The 22253-nt window shown below is 46.4% G+C and overlaps 1 protein-coding gene across 1 annotated transcript in view; it reads left to right on the top strand.

Moving 5' to 3' along the window:
- The window catches only part of LOC115125118 (rho guanine nucleotide exchange factor 26-like), a 130255-nt gene that overhangs the window by 35068 nt on the left and 72934 nt on the right, over nucleotides 1–22253 (top strand). Inside the window, 4 exon segments of the mRNA XM_065000579.1 lie at nucleotides 9880–10032; nucleotides 10115–10244; nucleotides 13335–13409; nucleotides 13570–13659. Coding sequence (XP_064856651.1) covers nucleotides 9880–10032; nucleotides 10115–10244; nucleotides 13335–13409; nucleotides 13570–13659 — 448 coding nt within the window.

Here is a 22253-nt window from a genome sequence, read left to right as displayed (position 1 = left end):
AGCTTGTCTGATGCTTTAAGCTTACGGTTTAATATAATAAGACAAATGACTCAAGAGGGAGCCAGAGATCAAGATTACCAGAAGAAAGAAAAACTTAACCTGTCCGGACCATCCTCTTCCCTCTCTTGCTGGCTTTCACAGATTCTGCCGTTACTCTCCTGAAGTTGCCGGTAATAAGCTACGTGATGATTCGTCAAACTTTCTCATGTGGAATGTCAATTTATTTGACCTTTTCTACCGATCTACTTGTCAGTTATGGTTTTCAAATGCAAATATTTGTGAAACAGTTTCATTTCATTTATTATAACGTCATTGTCATGCGGTTAATCAAAATTCTATCCAAATCTAAATAAAAAATAACTTAAAAAGTCCCTTCTGTTGCCATTGGCAACTATGTAAAAATAGCCTACATAAAGCCAACAAATAAAAACATTGCAGGTAGAAAATATCCTGATTTAAAAATAAATATCATATAAATCACATTGGCTACACATGGCCTGTCTGCAACAAACTTGAAACATTGTATCAACTATTAACTTGGGTCAGGCCTGAAGCACCTTGAAACATTGTATCAACTATTAACTTGGGTCAGGCCTGAAGCACCTTGAAACATTGTATCAACTATTAACTTGGGTCAGGCCTGAAGCACCTTGAAACATTGTATCAACTATTAACTTGGGTCAGGCCAGAAGCACCTTGAAACATTGTATCAACTATTAACTTGGGTCAGGCCTGAAGCACCTTGAAACATTGTATCAACTATTAACTTGGTCAGGCTTGAAGCACCTTGAAACATTGTACCAACTATGAACTTGGGTCATGCCAGAAGCTTGCATTAGCGAACTTGCAACATTGTATAAAATATTCTGGGCCCTCCGTTTCCCTCCCCAGTGAGCTTGGGACAGACACAGCTGTAGGCTATTTGCACAAGGGATAAGAAGCAGTGCTTGACTTGGGCAGGAGCTCACCGGAGCTGAGTACTGACACCTCAAATGTTCTACTGCTTGAGCTCCTGTTCCTCTTATAGAATATTCTCTCTAAAGTATTGTGGAACTCCTGCAACTAAATATTAACAGTACCAGCATCCAAAATGAGTACCGAAATCTATTTCAGTCCAAGTCGAGCACTGATAAGAGGTAATCAGGTAGGCCTATTTTATGACATTTCCACTGGATCAGAGCATGACATTTTTCCATTTCACGCTGAGTGGTTATCAAAAGGTAGAGAGCTGGAAAGATTTTGAGCAACTATAGTAATTCTCAATGGATGTAGAAACAGACTTTGTTTGCTCGCTGTTTGAGGTGAAGAAAATATTACGTTGAGAAGCTCCACAGGTTATTATTGGTGGTAAGTTAAGCCAATCAGAAATACTATCAGATCCACAAATGGCCACATTTTATATGTCTACATTTGTGCACAGGCCAGGTAGTCAATAGGACTACTTCTATGTGTAAATCAGGCCAGGTAGTCAATAGGACTACTTCTATGTGTAAATCAGGCCAGGTAGTCAATAGGACTACTTCTATGTGTAAATCAGGCCAGGTAGTCAATAGGACTACTTCTATGCGTAAATCAGGCCAGGTAGCCAATAGGACTACTTCTATGCGTAAATCAGGCCAGGTAGTCAATAGGACTACTTCTATGTGTAAATCAGGCCAGGCAGCCAATAGGCCTACTTCTATGTGTAAATCAGGCCAGGTAGCCAATAGGACTACTTCTATGTGTAAATCAGGCCAGGTAGCCAAAATAGGCCACTACTTTCTATGCAGGCCAGGTAAATCAGGCCAGGTAGCCAATAGGACTACTTCTATAGGTAAATCAGGCCAGGTAGCTAATAGGACTACTTCTATGTGTAAATCAGGCCAGGTAGCCAATAGGACTACTTCTATGCGTAAATCAGGCCAAGTAGCCAATAGGACTACTTCTATGCTTAAATCAGGCCCATTCCAAATAATATGCCCATTCTGAAAATGAAGACTAAATACTGGAATACTAATATGAAAGGCATTAAGAGAAATGATCGTAACCAAAGTAACAAACATTGTAGAATGATAGGAATTAATTGGTACTACTTGTGAGGTGTGTAATGGGGAATTGATAGACACTAACAATCAAACGCAAAACAATTCACACAATGAAGTGATGAAACAGTGAACGTGCACATATTGTCAGGAGAAAGAGCTCATTCTGTGGGGAGAAGTGCATTGTGCATCTGGGCGCTTGGTCAATCTGACATCTGCATTGGTCGTGCAGTATTTACAGTGATACAGGACTCAGCAGGAGTCAGTTCATTCATACTTCACAGAGCAGTGCTCTTGTAAAAGAGGTGAGTTTGTGTTTTCTACAAGATGCACCGCCCCCACCTACCTCCCAGTGGACGCCTCTCTGCATGGCTCCTCCCCCTCTCTCTGCATGGCTCCTCCCTCTCTCTGCATGGCTCCTCCCGCTCTCTGCATGGCTCCTCCCTCTCTGCATGGCTCCTCCCGCTCTCTGCATGGCTCCTCCCGCTCTCTGCATGGCTCCTCCCGCTCTCTGCATGGCTCCTCCCGCTCTCTGCATGACTCCTCCCGCTCTCTGCATGGCTCCTCCCGCTCTCTCTCTCTCTCTACTCTCCCCCTCCTCTCTCTGCGTGACTCCCCCCGCTCTCTCTCTACGTCTCTCTCTCTGACTCTCCCCCCTCTCTCTCTCTACGTGACTCTCCCCCGCTCTCTCTCTCTACGTGACTCTCCCCCCCGCTCTCTCTCTCTACGTGACTCTCCCCCTCTCTCTCTACGCTCTCTCTCTCTCTCACGTGACTCTCCCCCCGCTCTCTCTCTACGTGACTCTCCCCCGCTCTCTCTCTACGTGACTCTCCCCCCTCCGCCTCTCTCTACGTGACTCTCCCCCGCTCTCTCTCTACGTGACTCTCCCCCGCCTCTCTCTCTACGTGACTCTCCCCCGCTCTCCCCCGCTCTCTCTCTCGTGACTCTCCCCCGCTCTCTCTCTCACGTGACTCTCCCCGCTCTCTCTCTACGTGACTCTCCCCCACTCTCTCTCTACGTGACTCTCTCCCCGCTCTCTCTACGTGACTCTCTCCCCGCTCTCTCTCTCTCGTCTCCCCCGACTCTCTCCCCTCCCCCCCTGCTCTCTCTCTACGTGACTCTCCCCCCCCGCTCTCCCCCTCTCTCTCGTGACTCTCCCCCGCTCTCCCCGCTCTCTCTACGTGACTCTCCCCCACTCTCTCTCTACGTGACTCTCCTCTCTGTGACTCTCTCCCGCTCTCTACATGACTCTCCCACTCTCTCTATGACCCCCTCTCTCTCGTGACTCTCTCTCTCTCATGACCTCCCCCTTCTCTCTCTCTCTCCCCCACTCTCTCTCTACGTGACTCTCCCCACTCTCTCTCTCTCTCTCTCTACATGACCCCCTTCTCTCTCTCTCTACATGACCCCCCCCTTCTCTCTCTCTACATGACCCCCCTTCTCTCTCTCTCTCTCTACATGACCCCCCCCTTCTCTCTCTCTCATGACCCCCCTCTCTCTCTCTACATGACCCCCCTGTCTCTACATGACCCCCATTCTCTCTCTCTCTACATGACTCTCCCTCTCTCTCTCTCTAAACTCCCCCTCTCTCGTAAACACACACAGCCCTCTGTTCCTCTGTAACAGTGTGTTCATGGTCCCCTGGGTGAGCTCATACTGGCAGCGGTGTGTCAGTCTGTTATTCATGCTAACCTCTCTCTGTTCAGGCCTGTACTGCTTCATAGTCCTCCCCACCTCATTCCTATGGAAACCTTAGCCACGTGCAACTTCACCCCACAGCCAAGTGCAACTTCACCCCACAGCCAAGTGCAACTTCACCCCACAGCCACGTGCAACTTCACCCCACAGCCACGTGCAACTTCACCCCACAGCCACGTGCAACTTCACCCCACAGCCACGTGCAACTTCACCCCACAGCCACGTGCAACTTCACCCCACAGCCACGTGTCACTAAGCTGCTAGCCATCAAGCTAACAAAGTTGTTACCAGATGACTTTTGTAATGGAGCCCTCTCTGTCTGGAGAAGTACATTACTGCTCCCATGGCTGTAGGGGCTGTATCTCCTACCTGGTCCCATGGCTGTAGGGGCTGTTCTCCTACCTGGTCCCATGGCTGTAGGGGCTGTTCTCCTACCTGGTCCCATGGCTGTATGGGCTGTTCTCCTACCTGGTCCCATGGCTGTAGGGGCTGTATCTCCTACCTGGTCCCATGGCTGTAGGGGCTGTATCTCCTACCTGGTCCCATGGCTGTAGGGGCTGTTCTCCTACCCGGTCCCATGGCTGTAGGGGCTGTATCTCCAACCCGGTCCCATGGCTGTAGGGGCTGTATCTCCAACCCGGTCCCATGGCTGTAGGGGCTGTATCTCCAACCCGGTCCCATGGCTGTAGGGGCTGTATCTCCAACCCGGTCCCATGGCTGTAGGGGCTGTATCTCCTACCCGGTCCCATGGCTGTAGGGGCTGTATCTCCTACCCGGTCCCATGGCTATAGGGGCTGTATCTCCTACCCGGTCCCATGGCTGTAGGGGCTGTATCTCCTACCTGGTCCCATGGCTATAGGGGCTGTATCTCCTACCTGGTCCCATGGCTATAGGGGATGTATCTCCTACCTGGTCCCATGGCTGTAGGGGCTGTATCTCCTACCTGGTCCCATGGCTGTAGGGGCTGTATCTCCTACCTGGTCCCATGGCTGTAGGGGCTGTATCTACTACCTGGTCCCATGGCTGTAGGGGCTGTATGTCCTACCTGGTCCCATGGCTGTAGGGGCTGTATCTACTACACTTTGTTTCTGGACAAACTGGACGACTCAGAGTTCCAATGCGGCGATTGTTTACTTGCTGAGGATTATAGTGGCTTGAAATGGCTTCCTTGATCACTTAGGTCGCCAGCACCTGGTAACCCAAAGGCCCAAAGAGAGAGTGGGCTTCCTTGATCACACAGGTCGCCAGCACCTGGTAACCCAAAGGCCCAAAGAGAGAGTGGGCTTCCTTGATCACGCAGGTCGCCAGCCTACGTAAGAAACTGGGGAAAACTCAGTGGCATGTTTACCTTTTCTACACCGGTGGCTGGACGGCGTTCACGCTTGTTGGATGCATCTCCACCTTGTCGTTTGTCGTTATCCGACTGTCCGGTGTTGCACGGAGCTCCCCCATCTGATAGCGGAGTCGAAAGAGCACAGCAAGAGGAGCAAGGCAATCAACGCTGGTGGCATGTCACGAGTTGTGGAAGCTGAAGACAGAGGCCTCCAGCAAAGCAGTCTACAAGAAATAGGTTGGCGTCCTGGAGCCTGATCTTCCTACACCTTTGTCTCTGGGGATGCCTGTGTCTGCAGCCGCAGTGCCTTCTACTACGATTTCAAAGTCTACGTCGGCAACCTTCTGTTCTGGATCGAGCGGGGCTCCTCCATCTGTTAGAGGCTCCTCCATCTGTTAGAGGCCTGCACCAGGCACCGGGAGCCACGAGCACAAGTTATCCTGCCTCTCGCCTGTCCATAAAGGCTTCTCCATCTGTTAGAGGCCTGCACCAGGCTCCGGGAGCCACGAGCACAAGTTATCCTGCCTCTCGCCTGTCCATAAAGGCTTCTCCGTCTGTTAGAAGCCTGCCCCAGGCTACGGGAGCCACGAGCACAAGTTATCCTGCCTCTCGCCTGTCCATGAAGGCTTCTCCGTCTGTTAGAGGCCTGCCCCAGGCACCGGGAGCCACAGGCACAAGTTATCCTGCCTCTCGCCTGTCCATGAAGGCTTCTCCGTCTGTTAGAGGCCTGCCCCAGGCACCGGGAGCCACAGGCACAAGTTATCCTGCCTCTCGCCTGTCCATGAAGGCTTCTCCGTCTGTTAGAGATGTGCTCGTGGCTCCCGGAGCAGAAGTTATCCTGCCTCTCGCCTGTCCATAAAGGGTTCTCCGAATCCTGTGAAGCGTGGTAGTGGGTGGATTACGTCATCCTTGTCGTCAGCTGTGATTTTTGGGCAGCTCCATGGTAAGAAATGTGACCGTTCCTGGTACAAAAACAATGTCTTATCCCGGAGCTGGAGTAAATGACATGACTATGCTGCTCTGAAATGTACTACGTCAGGACATGGAAATCAATTCTATCATAATCCATGTGGTTTTAATGACATAAAGAAGGGCAGCTCTGAACAGGTGAAACTGGATTTTAAAGAGCTGATTGACTCCCTGCTAGACACTAACAAAAGACCAATCATATCTGGCCCTGTGCCCTTCTCTGAATCACGGCATTGAACACTTTAGCAGGATTCTTTCTCTTCACAACTGGCGATGTGATTATTGCAGCTCAATGGGTGTAACTTCTGTTGACAATATCGATACCTTTTGGAGACAAAACACGTTTTAATAAGGAGGATGGGATCCACCCAAAAATGTGGGTTCCTGGATCCTTTCACAGCGTTATAAGGCTGCGTTGAGACAATGACTTATCAATGACCCAAGTCCAGCTCAGTTAATCCCTACCATTCTGTCACTGAGTCGTCACAATGCTTCAGCAAATGTACATTACCCTGGGGTGTTGGTGGACACAATGTAAGTCATCTAATGTCTGTCCTCTTACTGCCCAGAATGCCTCTGCTGATCCTACAGCTATTGTATGCAGTAATCATGTGTCTATGAACCAGAGTTATACTTTAGCACTGAGGCGATGTGCCCTAGTAGGAAGTCCACTGTGTGCAGCTCACCCTGCACTAACATAAATAACATGGGTATATATACTTCTCTAAGCTTCCCAGTAAAGCAATAAAACGAAGTAAGCATCCCAGAAGAAAAGTACTCAATTAGCCTACTTTAACATATGTAGTTTAAGAAACAAGGTTCATGAAGTCAATAACTTGCTAGTAAAAGATGACATTCATATTCTGACCGTTTCTGAAACTCACTTAGATAATATATTTGACGATACAGTGGTTATAACATCTACAGCTACAGAAAATACAGAACTGCCAGTGGTGGAGGCGTTGCTTTTTATATTCAGAGCCACATTCCTGTAAAGATTAGAGACGATCTCATGTTAAATACTGATGAAGTAATATGTCTCTAGGTTCATCTTCCTCACCTAAAGCCCATTCTGGTGGGAAGCTGCTATTGACCACTAAGTGCTAACAGTCAGTATCTGGATGATATGTGTGAAATGTTTGATAATGTATGTGATATCAAAGGAGAGGTATATTTTCACTATAACATGCCAGCAACAAACAAACTACACATCCAAGTATATCTGACCAAATGATGAAAGAGACAAACATTTTAATTTAGAATTCTTTAAAGTGAGTGTGGAAGAGGTGAACAAATGTATTGTTGTCTATCAACAATGACAAGCCACCGTGGTCTGACAACTTGGATGGAAAATGACTGAGGATAATAGTGGACGATATTGCCACTCCTGTTTGCCATATTTTAAATTTAAGCCTACTAGAAAGTGTGTGCCCTCAGCCCTGGAGGGAAGCTAAAGTCATTCCGCTACCCAAGAATAGTAAAGCCCCGTTTACTGGCTCAAATAGCTGACCAATCAGCCTCTTACCAACCCTTAGCAAACTTTTGGAAACCAGATACAGATACAATGCTATTTTACAGTAAACAAATTGACAACAAACTTTCAGCGCACTTTTAGAGAAGGACATTAAACAAGCACAGCACTTTTACAAAGAACTGATGATTGGCTGAGAGATCATAGTCTGATTCTGGAGAAACATATGTGCTATGGCTTTACACCCCCTGCTATATTGTGGATAGAGAGTTACCTGTCTAACAGAACACAGAGGGTGTTCTTTAATGGAAGCCTCTCCAACATAATCCAGGTAGAATCAGGGATTCCTCAGGGCAGCTGTTTAGGCCCCTTACATTTTTCAAACCTTACTAATTATATGAGTAAAGCCAGTGTGTCTATGTATGCGGATGACTCTATACACACTATCCATGTCAGCTACTACAACGACTGAAATGACTGCAACACTTAAGAGTTCCAGTGAGTTTCAGAGTGGAAAGGAATAAGTTAGTTAAATATTTCAAACTAAAAGCATTGTATTTGGAACAAATCATTCACTAAACCCTAAACCTCAACTAAATATTGTAATAAATAATGTGGAAATTGAGCTCGTGGAGGAGACTAAACTGCTTGGAGTTACCCTGGATTGTAAACTGTCATGATCAAAACATTGATACATAGTAGCTAAGATGGGGAGAAGGATGTTGATAGTACCAGCACTATCAACAAGGCAGGTCCTACAGGCCCTAGTTTGGACAACCGTTCAGTCGTGTGGTCAGGTGTCACAAGAAGGGACTTGGCTTAAAAGAGGACAGCACGGCTGGCCCTTGGATGTACACAGAGAGCTAATATTAATAATATGCACGTCAATTTCTCAAAGTGGAGGAGGAATTGACTTCATCACTACTTTTATTTATATTGACATGTTGAATGCACCGAGCTGTCTGTCTAAACTACTGGCACACAGCTCAGACACCCATGCATATCCCACTCCAGAACAGACTATGGGATGCGCACAGTACAACATAGAGCCATGACTACATTGAACTCTATTCCACAACAAGTTTTTTTTTTTTTTTTTTTAATTTTACCTTTATTTAACCAGGCAAGTCAGTTAAGAACACATTCTTATTTTCAATGACGGCCTGGGAACAGTGGGTTAACTGCCTGTTCAGGGGCAGAACGACAAATTTGTACCTTGTCAGCTCGGGGGTTTGAACTCGCAACCTTCCGGTTACTAGTCCAACGCTCTAACCACTAGGCTACGCTGCCGCCCCAACTGATGCAAGCAGTGGAATCAGATTTAAAAACAGATAAATATGCACCTTATGGAACAGCAGGGACTGTGAAGAGACATACATAGACACATGCATACACAAACACACACACACGATAACATACACACTATACACACATGTACACATGGATTTTGTACTGTATATATGTGGTAGTGGAGTAGGGGGCTGAGGACACACCGTGTGTTGTGAATGTTTTGTCATGTTTTTTAAATTGGTATAAACTGCCTTAATTTGACCCCAGGAAGAGTAGCTGCTGCCTTGGCATAATAAATGCCCATCTCTTGTGAAATGGGGAAGGTCACTATGAGGTGGCTCTGCAGATGAGTTGAAATAAGCCCTAACTGATTAAGGTCAACTTCCTGTGGTTGTGTGACAGTTTCCTGTATGTCACGGTGGGGACCAGATTTTGTCGTTAAAGCGGCCGTCTGCCCTATGCCGACAGGAAGAGGAAGCCCTGTGTGTTACCTGCTGATGGTTCCCCCAGGCTATTTTAGGGGGTCCAGGAGGGTTCTCTCCAGTGATGTCATGGTGAAGCCGGGACAGAGGTGTCAGATGCACTTCCTGTGTTTGTGTGTGTGTGCGCGTGTGTGTGTGCGCGTGTGGGTAAGATGACTTAAATAGGCAGATCGTGCTGATTCAGTCCATTGTTATGGCATCTCTGACATGTCCTTCCTGAGACGTGTGGAAGGAGAACTGATCGGATGTTAAATGCTCTAGAGTGGGTTTGTTGTTTTCCCACTGAGTTCTAAATCATGTGTACATGCAGACCTCCGATGATCAAAACTTACTTATCCATCACTTTTTCACCGTCTGTCTTGTATGTCTTGTCTCTCTGTCTGTCTTGTCTCTGTGTCTCTGTCTGTGCCTCTGTCTCTCTGTCTGTCTTGTCTCTGTGTCTCTCTGTCTGTCTCTCTGTCTGTGCCTCTGTCTCTCTGTCTGTCTCTGTCTCTCTGTCTGTCTCTGTGTCTCTGTCTCTCTGTCTGTCTTGTCTCTGTGTCTCTCTGTCTGTCTCTCTCTCTGTCTCTCTCTCTCTCTCTCCGTCTGTGTCTCTCTGTCTCCGTCTCTCGTTAGGTTCTTTAAAGAGCTAGAGGACCTGCACCAGCAGAACGTTGTTATAGATGACATCAGTGACATCGTGTTCAGACACGCCCAGTCCAACTTTGACCCCTACATCACCTACTGCTCCAATGAGGTTTACCAGCAGAGGACCCTACAGAGGCTAGTGTGAGTACAACACACACACACACACACACACACACGTTTGAACTGTGACTGATGACTGCCCTCTCTCTCTCTGTCCCAGCAGTAGTAAGAGTTCAGTGTTTAAGGAGGTGTTGACTCGTATTGAGGGCCACCCAGACTGCAGGAACCTCCCAATGATCTCCTTCCTAATCCTGCCAATGCAGAGAGTCACCCGCCTGCCTCTGCTGATGGATGTGAGCCAACACACAACACTCACATACTGGACACACGTCTAACACTCTCATATACCCTCCCCGGCCAGTATATTAGGTACACCACCCTGTCACCAAAATGGTTCGCTCCTACAGACAGTGAGTCACGTGGTCGTGGCTTCCTATATAAAGCAGGCAGACAGGCATCAAGACATTCAGTTACTGTTTGATTGAACGTTAGAATGGACAAAGCGAGTGACTTTAGCGACTTTAAGCGTGGTATCGTCGTCAGATCCAGTATCTCAGAAACAGCCGGCCTCCTGGGCTTTTCACGCACGACAGTGTCTCAGTTTACAGAGAACGGTGGGACAAACAACAAACATCCAGTCAGCGGCAGTCCTTTGGGTAGAAACCAACTCGTTGATGAGAGAGGTGAAAGGAGAATGGAAAGAATCGTGCAAGATAACTGGTGGGCCACAAATACCTACACAGTACAACAGTGGTGTGCAGAACGGCATCTCAGAACACACAAGTCGTCGGTCCTGGTCACGGATGGGCTATTGCAGCAGACGACCACACCGGGTTCCTATCAGATAAAAACAAGAAGAAGAGGCTCCAGTGGCCATCACCATCACTGTGTTCCTATCAGATAAAAACAAGAAGAAGATGCTCCAGTGGCCATCACCATCACTGTGTTCCTATCAGATAAAAACAAGAAGAAGATGCTCCAGTGGCCATCACCATCACTGTGTTCCTATCAGATAAAAACAAGAAGAAGATGCTCCAGTGGCCATCACCATCACTGTGTTCCTATCAGATAAAAACAAGAAGAAGAGGCTCCAGTGACCATCACCATCACTGTGTTCCTATCAGATAAAAACAAGAAGAAGAGGCTCCAGTGGCCATCACCATCACTGTGTTCCTATCAGATAAAAACAAGAAGAAGAGGCTCCAGTGGCCATCACCATCACCACATCACTGTGTTCCTACCAGATAAAAACAAGAAGAAGAGGCTCCAGTGGCCATCACCATCACCATCTTCCTATCAGATAAAAACAAGAAGAAGAGGCTCCAGTGGCCATCACCATCACTGTGTTCCTATCAGATAAAAACAAGAAGAAGAAGCTCCAGTGGCCATCACCATCACCGGACAGTTGAGGAGTGTTAAAACATTGTCTGGTCTGACGAATCCCGAGTCAGGATTTGGTGTAAGCAGCATGATTCCATGGACCGGTCCTGCCTGGTGTCAACGGTACAAGGCTGGTGGTGTACTGGTGTGGGGAATGTTTTCCTGGCTCGCGTTACTGTAGGTACCTTGATGCCAATTGGTCAACGTTTGAACGCCACAGCGTATCTGAACATTGTTGTTGTCCTAACCTAGTAAAGGGCCGTTTAGGATGAGTTGTAAAAGGGCTGTTGGCAGCTTGAATGAACCACCTTACAATCTGCAGCAACGGCATGATCACAAACACTGGACATGAGGAGTGGATCAACATCACCTACCTGGTTCGACGAATCCCGGTTCCTGGGGGTTTTTGTTACATACACCTATATAACCATGCAGAAAGGAACGTCTATGCCGGTCTCACTCTCTAAACTACTTTCTGTTACGTAACGCGAAAGATTCAGTTCCTTCAGTTCCCCCAGTGAAATCACTTTCACCCACACTACCGTAGCCTTCACCTACCGTAGCCTTCACCTACCGTAGCCTTCACCTACCGTAGCCTTCACCTACCTAATGTAGCCTTCATCTACCGTAGCCTTCATCTACCGTAGCCTTCATCTACCGTAGCCTTCACCTACCGTAGCCTCTGTCTAATGTAGCCTTCCCCTACAGTAGCCTTCACCTACAGTAGCCTTCACTTACCGTAGCCTTCATCTACCGTAGCCTTCACCTACCGTAGCCTTCACTTACCGTAGCCTTCACTTACCGTAGCCTTCACCTACCGTAGCCTTCGTCTAATGTAGCCTTCACCTACAGTAGCCTTCGTCTAATGTAGCCTTCACCTACATTAGCCTTTGTCTAATGTAGCCTTCACCTACATTAGCCTTTGTCTAATGTAGGCCTCACCTACCGTAGCCTTCACCTACCGTAGCCTTCACCTACCGTAGCCTTCACCTACCGTAGCCTTCACCTACAGTAGCCTTCACCTACAGTAGCCTTCACCTACAGTAGCCTTCACCTACCGTAGCCTTAGTCTAATGTAGCCTTCACCTACCGTAGCCTTAGTCTAATGTAGCCCTCACCTACAGTAGCCTTCACCTACAGTAGCCTTCACCTACAGTAGCCTTCACCTACAGTAGCCTTCACCTACAGTAGCCTTCACCTACCGTAGCCTTAGTCTAATGTAGCCTTAGTCTAATGTAGCCTTAGTCTAATGTAGCCTTAGTCTAATGTAGCATTTCTCTAATGTAGCCTTTCTCTAATGTAGCCTTTCTCTAATGTAGCCTTTCTCTAATGTAGCCTTTCTCTAATGTAGCCTTAGTCTAATGTAGCCTTAGTCTAATGTAGCCTTCACCTACCGTAGCCTTAGTCTAATGTAGCCTTAGTCTAATGTAGCCTTAGTCTAATGTAGCCTTAGTCTAATGTAGCCTTTGTCTGTTGTAGCCTTTGTCTTAACTGGCTCAAAGAGCTCAGCTCCTAACTCCATTGACCTAGAAATGCTTGTTCATTCTGTCATTCATTGGTCCCTCGTTTTTACCAATTATTTGACTAATGTTTTCACTTACTGTTCTATCTCTCTCCTTCCCTGTTGTAGTTGTTCCCTTGAGGTTTAAGGCAGGACTATAGGCCATGGAGTAGGAGGCTTTTGAGCCCTGGGAAAGTTTTGGTTACACTTAATGATTCCAACCGCTGTGTGTGTTCGTGTGCATGTGTGTGTGTGTTCATGAAAGCAGCGTTAGTGAGAGATGTGTTCTGGAAGCCTCTCCCAGGAATAACAAAGTGGTTAACTAGCTGATCTCACACACACTCTACTTTATGACTTCATACTCTACTGTGTACACAGCCTTTATGACATCATACTCTACTGTGTACACAGCCTTTTTGACAACATACTCTACTGTGTACACAGCCACTGTGTGCGTGTGTGTGATCTGCTCTGACCCCTGACCTCTCTCTCTGTTTTTCAGGTCATTTGTCAGAAGGCTTCTAAAGGCTCACCTCAGTATGAGGCCTGTAAGAAAGCCCTTCAATCAGTCAGCAAGGTGAGAGGTCAACTGGTGTCAAACCCAAATTGATGCCAAGTCAAAGGTCAAAGGCCCATCTCAACATCAAGGAAGGAGCCTGTGTTTCCCCCATGGTCTTTGTACGTGAGCCTGTGTGTATCTGCACGTGTCTGTGAGTGCTAATACCTGTGTGTTTTAGGTGGTACGTCAGTGTAACGAAGGGGCCCGTACCATGGAGAGAACAGAGATGATGTACACCATCAACTCTCAACTGGACTTTAAGATCAAGGTATGGAGATGGGCTTGGAAGTCTCCCCAGTGGGTCTATAGCTGGGTTTTATGGCTGTCTCTATAGCTGGGTTTTATGACTGTCTCTATTCACCCAGTGGGTTTTATAGCTGTCTCTATAGCTGGGTTTTATGACTGTCTCTATAGCTGGGTTTTATGACTGTCTCTATTCACCCAGTGGGTCTATAGCTGGGTTTTATGACTGTCTCTATAGCTGGGTTTTATGGCTGTCTCTATAGCTGGGTTTTATGACTGTCTCTATTCACCCAGTGGGTCTATAGCTGGGTTTTATGGCTGTCTCTAGTCACCCAGTGGGTCTATAGCTGGGTTTTATGACTGTCTCTATAGCTGGGTTTTATGACTGTCTCTATAGCTGGGTTTTATGACTGTCTCTATTCACCCAGTGGGTCTATAGCTGGGTTTTATAGCTGTCTCTATAGCTGGGTTTTATGACTGTCTCTATAGCTGGGTTTTATGGCTGTCTCTATAGCTGGGTTTTATGACTGTCTCTATTCACCCAGTGGGTCTATAGCTGGGTTTTATGGCTGTCTCTAGTCACCCAGTGGGTCTATAGCTGGGTTTTATGACTGTCTCTATAGCTGGGTTTTATGACTGTCTCTATTCACCCAGTGGGTATAGCTGGGTTTTATGACTGTCTCCTATAGCCCAGTGGGTCTATAGCTGGGTTTTATGACTGTCTCTATAGCTGGGTTTTATGACTGTCTCTATTCACCCAGTGGGTCTATAGCTGGGTTTTATGACTGTCTCTATAGCTGGGTTTTATGACTGTCTCTATTCTCCCCAGTTGGTCTATAGCTGGGTTTTATGACTGTCTCTATTCTCCCCAGTTGGTCTATAGCTGGGTTTTATGACTGTCTCTATTCTCCCCAGTTGGTCTATAGCTGGGTTTTATGACTGTCTCTAGTCACCCAGTGGGTCTATAGCTGGGTTTTATGACTGTCTCTAGTCTCCCAGTGGGTCTATAGCTGGGTTTTATGGCTGTCTCTATAGCTGTGGGTTTTATAGCTGGGTTTTATGACTGTCTCTATTCTCCCCAGGGTTGGTCTATAGCTGGGTTTTATGACTGTCTCTAGTCACCCAGTGGGTCTATAGCTGGGTTTTATGACTGTCTCTAGTCACCCAGTGGGTCTATAGCTGGGTTTTATGACTGTCTCTATAGCTGGGTTTTATGGCTGTCTCTATAGCTGGGTTTTATGACTGTCTCTAGTCTCCCCAGTGGGTCTATAGCTGGGTTTTATGACTGTCTCTATTCTCCCCAGTTGGTGTCTCTATAGCTGGGTTTATGACTGTCTCTAGTCACCCAGTGGGTCTATAGCTGGGTTTTATGACTGTCTCTATAGCTGGGTTTTATGACTGTCTCTATAGCTGGGTTTTATGACTGTCTCTATTCACCCAGTGGGTCTATAGCTGGGTTTTATGACTGTCTCTATAGCTGGGTTTTATGACTGTCTCTATAGCTGGGTGTTATGACTGTCTCTATAGCTGGGATTTATGGCTGTCTCTATTCACCCAGTGGGTCTATAGCTGGGTTTTATGACTGTCTCTAGTCACCCAGTGGGTCTATAGCTGGGTGTTATGACTGTCTCTATAGCTGGGTTTTATGGCTGTCTCTATTCAGCCCAGTGGGTCTATAGCTGGGTTTTATGACTGTCTCTATACCCAGTTTTATGGTCTATAGCTGGGTTTTATGACTGTCTCTAGTCACCCAGTGGGTCTATAGCTGGGTTTTATGACTGTCTCTATAGCTGGGTTTTATGACTGTCTCTATAGCTGGGTTTTATGGCTGTCTCTATTCACCCAGTGGGTCTATAGCTGGGTTTTATGGCTGTCTCTATTCACCCAGTGGGTCTATAGCTGGGTTTATGACTGTCTCTATCACCCAGCTGGGTTTTATGACTGTCTCTATGGCTGGGTTTTATGACTGTCTCTAGCTGGGTTTTATGACTGTCTCTATAGCTGGGTTTTATGACTGTCTCTATCACCCAGTGGGTCTATAGCTGGGTTTTATGACTGTCTCTAGTCACCCAGTGGGTCTATAGCTGGGTTTTATGGCTGTGGGTCTATAGCTGGGTTTTATGGCTGCCCTGTCTCTTGGTAGCTGGGATTTATGGCTGTCTCTATTCACCCAGTGGGTCTATAGCTGGGTTTTATGACTGTCTCTAGTCACCCAGTGGGTCTATAGCTGGGTTTTATGACTGTCTCTATAGCTGGGTTTTATGACTGTCTCTATAGCTGGGTTTTATGACTGTCTCTATAGCTGGGTTTTATGACTGTCTCTAGTCACCCAGTGGGTCTATAGCTGGGTTTTATGACTGTCTCTATAGCTTGGTTTTATGACTGTCTCTATAGCTGGGTTTTATGGCTGTCTCTATTCACCCAGTGGGTCTATAGCTGGGTTTTATGACTGTCTCTAGTCACCCAGTGGGTCTCTGGGTTTTATGACCCAGTCTCTATAGCTGGGTTTTATGACTGTCTCTATAGCTGGGTTTTATGACTGTCTCTATAGCTGGGTGTTATGACTGTCTCTATAGCTGGGTTTTATGGCTGTCTCTCTATAGCTGGGTTTTATGACTGTCTCTATTCACCCAGTGGGTCTATAGCTGGGTTTTATGACTGTCTCTAGTCACCCAGTGGGTCTATAGCTGGGTTTTATGACTGTCTCTATAGCTGGGTTTTATGACTGTCTCTATAGCTGGGTTTTATGACTGTCTCTATAGCTGGGTTTTATGACTGTCTCTATAGCTGGGTTTTATGGCTGTCTCTATAGCTGGGTTTTATGACTGTCTCTAGTCACCCAGTGGGTCTATAGCTGGGTTTTATGACTGTCTCTATAGCTGGGTTTTATGACTGTCTCTAGTCACCCAGTGGGTCTATAGCTGGGTCTGGCTGTTTTATGACTGTCTCTATAGCTGGGTTTTATGACTGTCTCTATAGCTGGGTTTTAGTTGGTCTCTAGCTGGGTTTTATGACTGTCTCTATAGCTGGGTTTTATGGCTGTCTCTAGTCACCCAGTGGGTCTATAGCTGGGTTTTATGACTGTCTCTATAGCTGGGTTTTATGGCTGTCTCTAGTCTCCCAGTGGGTCTATAGCTGGGTTTTATGACTGTCTCTAGCTCACCCAGACTGTCTCTATAGCTGGGTTTTATGACTGTCTCTATAGCTGGGTTTTATGACTGTCTCTATAGCTGGGTTTTATGACTGTCTCTAGTCACCCAGTGGGTCTATAGCTGGGTTTTATGACTGTCTCTAGTCACCCAGTGGGTCTATAGCTGGGTTTTATGACTGTCTCTATAGCTGGGTTTTATGACTGTCTCTAGTCACCCAGTGGACTGTCTCTATAGCTGGGTTTTATGACTGTCTCTATAGCTGGGTTTTATGGCTGTCTCTATAGCTGGGTTTTATGGCTGTCTCTATTCTCCCCAGTGGGTCTATAGCTGGGTTTTATGACTGTCTCTAGTCACCCAGTGGGTCTATAGCTGGGTTTTATGACTGTCTCTATAGCTGGGTTTTATGGCTGTCTCTATAGCTGGGTTTTATGACTGTCTCTATAGCTGGGTTTTATGACTGTCTCTATAGCTGGGTTTTATGGCTGTCTCTATAGCTGGGTTTTATGACTGTCTCTATTCTCCCCAGCTGGGTTTTATGACTGTCTCTAGTCACCCAGTGGGTCTATAGCTGGGTTTTATGACTGTCTCTAGTCACCCAGTGGGTCTATTGCTGGGTTTTATGACTGTCTCTATAGCTGGGTTTTATGGGTCTCTATAGCTGGGTTTTATGACTGTCTCTATACCCAGTGGGTTAGCTCGGTTTTATGACTGTCTCTATAGCTGGGTTTTATGGCTGTCTCTATAGCTGGGTTTTATGACTGTCTCTAGTCACCCAGTGGGTCTATAGCTGGGTTTTATGACTGTCTCTATAGCTGGGTTTTATGACTGTCCCCCAGTGGGTCTATAGCTGGGTTTTATGACTGTCTCTATAGCTGGGTTTTATGACTGTCTCTAGTCACCCAGTGGGTCTATAGCTGGGTTTTATGACTGTCTCTATAGCTGGGTTTTATGACTGTCTCTATAGCTGGGTTTTATGACTGTCTCTATAGCTGGGTTTTATGGCTGTCTCTATTCACCCAGTGGGTCTATAGCTGGGTTTTATGACTGTCTCTATAGCTGGGTTTTATGACTCTCTCTAGTCACCCAGTGGGTCTATAGCTGGGTTTTATGACTGTCTCTAGTCACCCAGTGGGTCTATAGCTGGGTTTTATGACTGTCTCTAGTCACCCAGTGGGTCTATAGCTGGGTTTTATGACTGTCTCTAGTCACCCAGTGGGTCTATAGCTGGGTTTTATGGCTGTCTCTATAGCTGGGTTTTATGACTGTCTCTAGTCTCCCCAGTTGGTCTATAGCTGGGTTTTATGACTGTCTCTAGTCACCCAGTGGGTCTATAGCTGGGTTTTATGACTGTCTCTAGTCACCCAGTGGGTATATAGCTTGGTTTTATGGCTGTCTCTATAGCTGGGTTTTATGGCTGTCTCTAGTCACCCAGTGGGTCTATAGCTGGGTTTTATGACTGTCTCTAGTCACCCAGTGGGTCTATAGCTGGGTTTTATGACTGTCTCTAGTCACCCAGTGGACTGTCTCTAGCTGGGTTTTATGGCTGTCTCTATAGCTGGGTTTTATGACTGTCTCTAGTCACCCAGTGGGTCTATAGCTGGGTTTTATGACTGTCTCTATAGCTGGGTTTTATGACTGTCTCTATAGCTGGGTTTTATGGCTGTCTCTATTCTCCCCAGTTGGTCTATAGCTGGGTTTTATGACTGTCTCTATAGCTGGGTTTTATGGCTGTCTCTAGTCACCCAGTGGGTCTATAGCTGGGTTTTATGACTGTCTCTAGTCACCCAGTGGGTCTATAGCTGGGTTTTATGACTGTCTCTAGTCACCCAGTGGGTCTATAGCTGGGTTTTATGGCTGGATTTTCTCCCCACTGGTCTATAGCTGGGTTCTATGACTGTCTCTATAGCTGGGTTTTATGACTGTCTCTATAGCTGGGTTTTATGGCTGTCTCTATAGCTGGGTTTTATGACTGTCTCTATTCTCCCCAGTTGGTCTATAGCTGGGTTTTATGACTGTCTCTATTCTCCCCAGTTGGTCTATAGCTGGGTTTTATGACTGTCTCTAGTCACCCAGTGGGTCTATAGCTGGGTTTTATGACTGTCTCTATAGCTGGGTTTTATGGCTGTCTCTAGTCACCCAGTGGGTCTATAGCTGGGTTTTATGACTGTCTCTATAGCTGGGTTTTATGACTGTCTCTATAGCTGGGTTTTATGGCTGTCTCTATTCTCCCCAGTTGGTCTATAGCTGGGTTTTATGACTGTCTCTATAGCTGGGTTTTATGGCTGTCTCTATTCACCCAGTGGGTCTATAGCTGGGTTTTATGACTGTCTCTAGTCACCCAGTGGGTCTATAGCTGGGTTTTATGGCTGTCTCTAGTCACCCAGTGGGTCTATAGCTGGGTTTTATGGCTGTCTCTATTCTCCCCAGTTGGTCTATAGCTGGGTTTTATGACTGTCTCTAGTCTCCCCAGTTGGTCTATAGCTGGGTTTTATGACTGTCTCTATAGCTGGGTTTTATGGCTGTCTCTATAGCTGGGTTTTATGACTGTCTCTGTCTGGGTCTATAGCTGGGTTTTATGACTGTCTCTATTCTCCCAGTGGGTCTATAGCTGGGTTTTATGACTGTCTCTAGTCTCCCAGTGGTCACCCAGTGGGTCTAGCTGGGTTTTATGACTGTCTCTATAGCTGGGTTTTATGACTGTCTCTATAGCTGGGTTTTATGGCTGTCTCTATAGCTGGGTTTTATGACTGTCTCTATTCTCCCCAGTGGTCTATAGCTGGGTTTTATGACTGTCTCTATTCTCCCAGTGGTCTATAGCTGGGTTTTATGACTGTCTCTAGTCACCCAGTGGGTCTATAGCTGGGTTTTATGACTGTCTCTAGCTCACCCAGTGGGTCTATAGCTGGGTTTTATGACTGTCTCTATTCTCCCCAGTTGGTCTATAGCTGGGTTTTATGACTGTCTCTAGTCACCCAGTGGGTCTATAGCTGGGTTTTATGAATGTCTCTATAGCTGGGTTTTATGGCTGTCTCTATAGCTGGGTTTTATGACTGTCTCTGGGTCTTTATGACTGTCTCTATAGCTGGGTTTTATGGCTGTCTCTATTCTCCCCAGTTGGTCTATAGCTGGGTTTTATGACTGTCTCTATTCACCCAGTGGGTCTATAGCTGGGTTTTATGGCTGTCTCTATAGCTGGGTTTTATGGCTGTCTCTATAGCTGGGTTTTATGACTGTCTCTATAGCTGGGTTTTATGGCTGTCTCTATTCACCCAGTTGGTCTATAGCTGGGTTTTATGGCTGTCTCTATTCACCCAGTGGGTCTATAGCTGGGTTTTATGACTGTCTCTATAGCTGGGTTTTATGGCTGTCTCTATAGCTGGGTTTTATGGCTGTCTCTATAGCTGGGTTTTATGACTGTCTCTAGTCACCCAGTGGGTCTATTCACCCAGTGCGTCTATAGCTGGGCTAGCTGGGTTTTATGACTGTCTCTATAGCTGGGTTTTATGGCTGTCTCTATAGCTGGGTTTTATGACTGTCTCTATGGGTCTGGGTTTTATGACTGTCTCTAGTCAACCAGTGGGTCTATAGCTGGGTTTTATGACTGTCTCTATAGCTGGGTTTTATGACTGTCTCTAGCTGGTCTATAGCTGGGTTTTATGACTGTCTCTATAGCTGGGTTTTATGACTGTCTCTAGTGTTATGACTGTCTCTAGCTGGGTTTTATGACTGTCTCTATAGCTGGGTTTTATGACTGTCTCTATAGCTCACCCAGTGGGTCTATAGCTGGGTTTTATGACTGTCTCTATAGCTGGGTTTTATAGCTGGTTGACTTTCTCTATGTGGGTCTATAGCTGGGTTTAGCTGGGTTTTATGACTGTCTCTATAGCTGGGTTTATGACTGTCTCTATAGCTGGGTTTTATGACTGTCTCTATAGCTGGGTTTTATGACTGTCTCTATAGCTGGGTTTTATGGCTGTCTCTAGTCACCCAGTGGGTCTATAGCTGGGTTTTATGACTGTCTCTATAGCTGGGTTTTATGACTGTCTCTATAGCTGGGTTTATGGCTGTCTCTATAGCTGGGTGTTATGGGTTTTATGACTGTCTCTATAGCTGGGTTTTATTATGACTGTCTCTATAGCTGGGTTTTATGACTGTCTCTATAGCTGGGTTAGCTTTTTATGGCTGTCTCTATAGCTGGGTTTTATGACTGTCTCTATAGCTGGGTTTTAGTGGGTCTCTATAGCTGGGTTTTATGACTGTCTCTAGTCACCCAGTGGGTCTACCCAGTAGCTAGCTGGGTTTTATGGCTGTCTCTATCACCCAGTTTTATGGTCTATAGCTGGGTTTTATGGCTGTCTCTATAGCTGGGTTTTATGGCTGTCTCTATAGCTGGGTTTTATGGCTGTCTCTATAGCTGGGTTTTATGACTGTCTCTATAGCTGGGTTTTATGGCTGTCTCTATTCACCCAGTGGGTCTATAGCTGGGTTTTATGACTGTCTCTATCACCCAGTGGGTCTATAGCTGGGTTTTATGGCTGTCTCTATAGCTGGGTTTTATGACTGTCTCTAGTCACCCAGTGGGTCTATAGCTGGGTTTTATGACTGTCTCTATAGCTGGGTTTTATGGCTGTCTCTAGTCACCCAGTGGGTCTATAGCTGGGTTTTATGACTGTCTCTGGGTTTTATGGCTGTCTCTATTTGGGTTTATGACTGTCTCTATAGCTGGGTTTTATGGCTGTCTCTATTCACCCAGTGGGTCTATAGCTGGGTTTTATGGCTGTCTCTATTCACCCAGTGGGTCTCTATTCACCCAGTGCGTCTATAGCTGGGTTTTATGGCTGTCTCTATTCACCCAGTGGGTCTATAGCTGGGTTTTATGACTGTCTCTATAGCTGGGTTTTATGGCTGTCTCTATAGCTGGGTTTTATGACTGTCTCTATAGCTGGGTTTTATGACTGTCTCTATAGCTGGGTTTTATGGCTGTCTCTATAGCTGGGTTTTATGACTGTCTCTATTCACCCAGTGGGTCTATAGCTGGGTTTTATGACTGTCTCTAGTCACCCAGTGGGTTTTATGGCTGTCTCTATACCTGGTTTTATGGGTCTCTATAGCTGGGTTTTATGGCTGTCTCTAGCTGGGTTTTATGGCTGTCTCTATTCTCCCAGTGGGTTCTATAGCTGGGTTTTATGACTGTCTCTATAGCTGGGTTTTATGACTGTCTCTATTCTCCCAGTGGGTCTATAGCTGGGTTTTATGACTGTCTCTAGTCACCCAGTGGGTCTATAGCTGGGTTTTATGACTGTCTCTATTCACCCAGTGGGTCTATAGCTGGGTTTTATGGCTGTCTCTATACCTGGGTTTTATGTGGTCTCTATAGCTGGGTTTTATGACTGTCTCTCTTATGGCTGTCTCTAGTCACTGGGTTTTATGGTCTCTATAGCTGGGTTTTATGACTGTCTCTGTCACC

Source organism: Oncorhynchus nerka, linkage group LG14 (assembly GCF_034236695.1).
Source record: "Oncorhynchus nerka isolate Pitt River linkage group LG14, Oner_Uvic_2.0, whole genome shotgun sequence".
Lineage (NCBI taxonomy): Eukaryota > Metazoa > Chordata > Actinopteri > Salmoniformes > Salmonidae > Oncorhynchus > Oncorhynchus nerka.
This window is presented reverse-complemented; position numbering and strand designations above follow the sequence as displayed.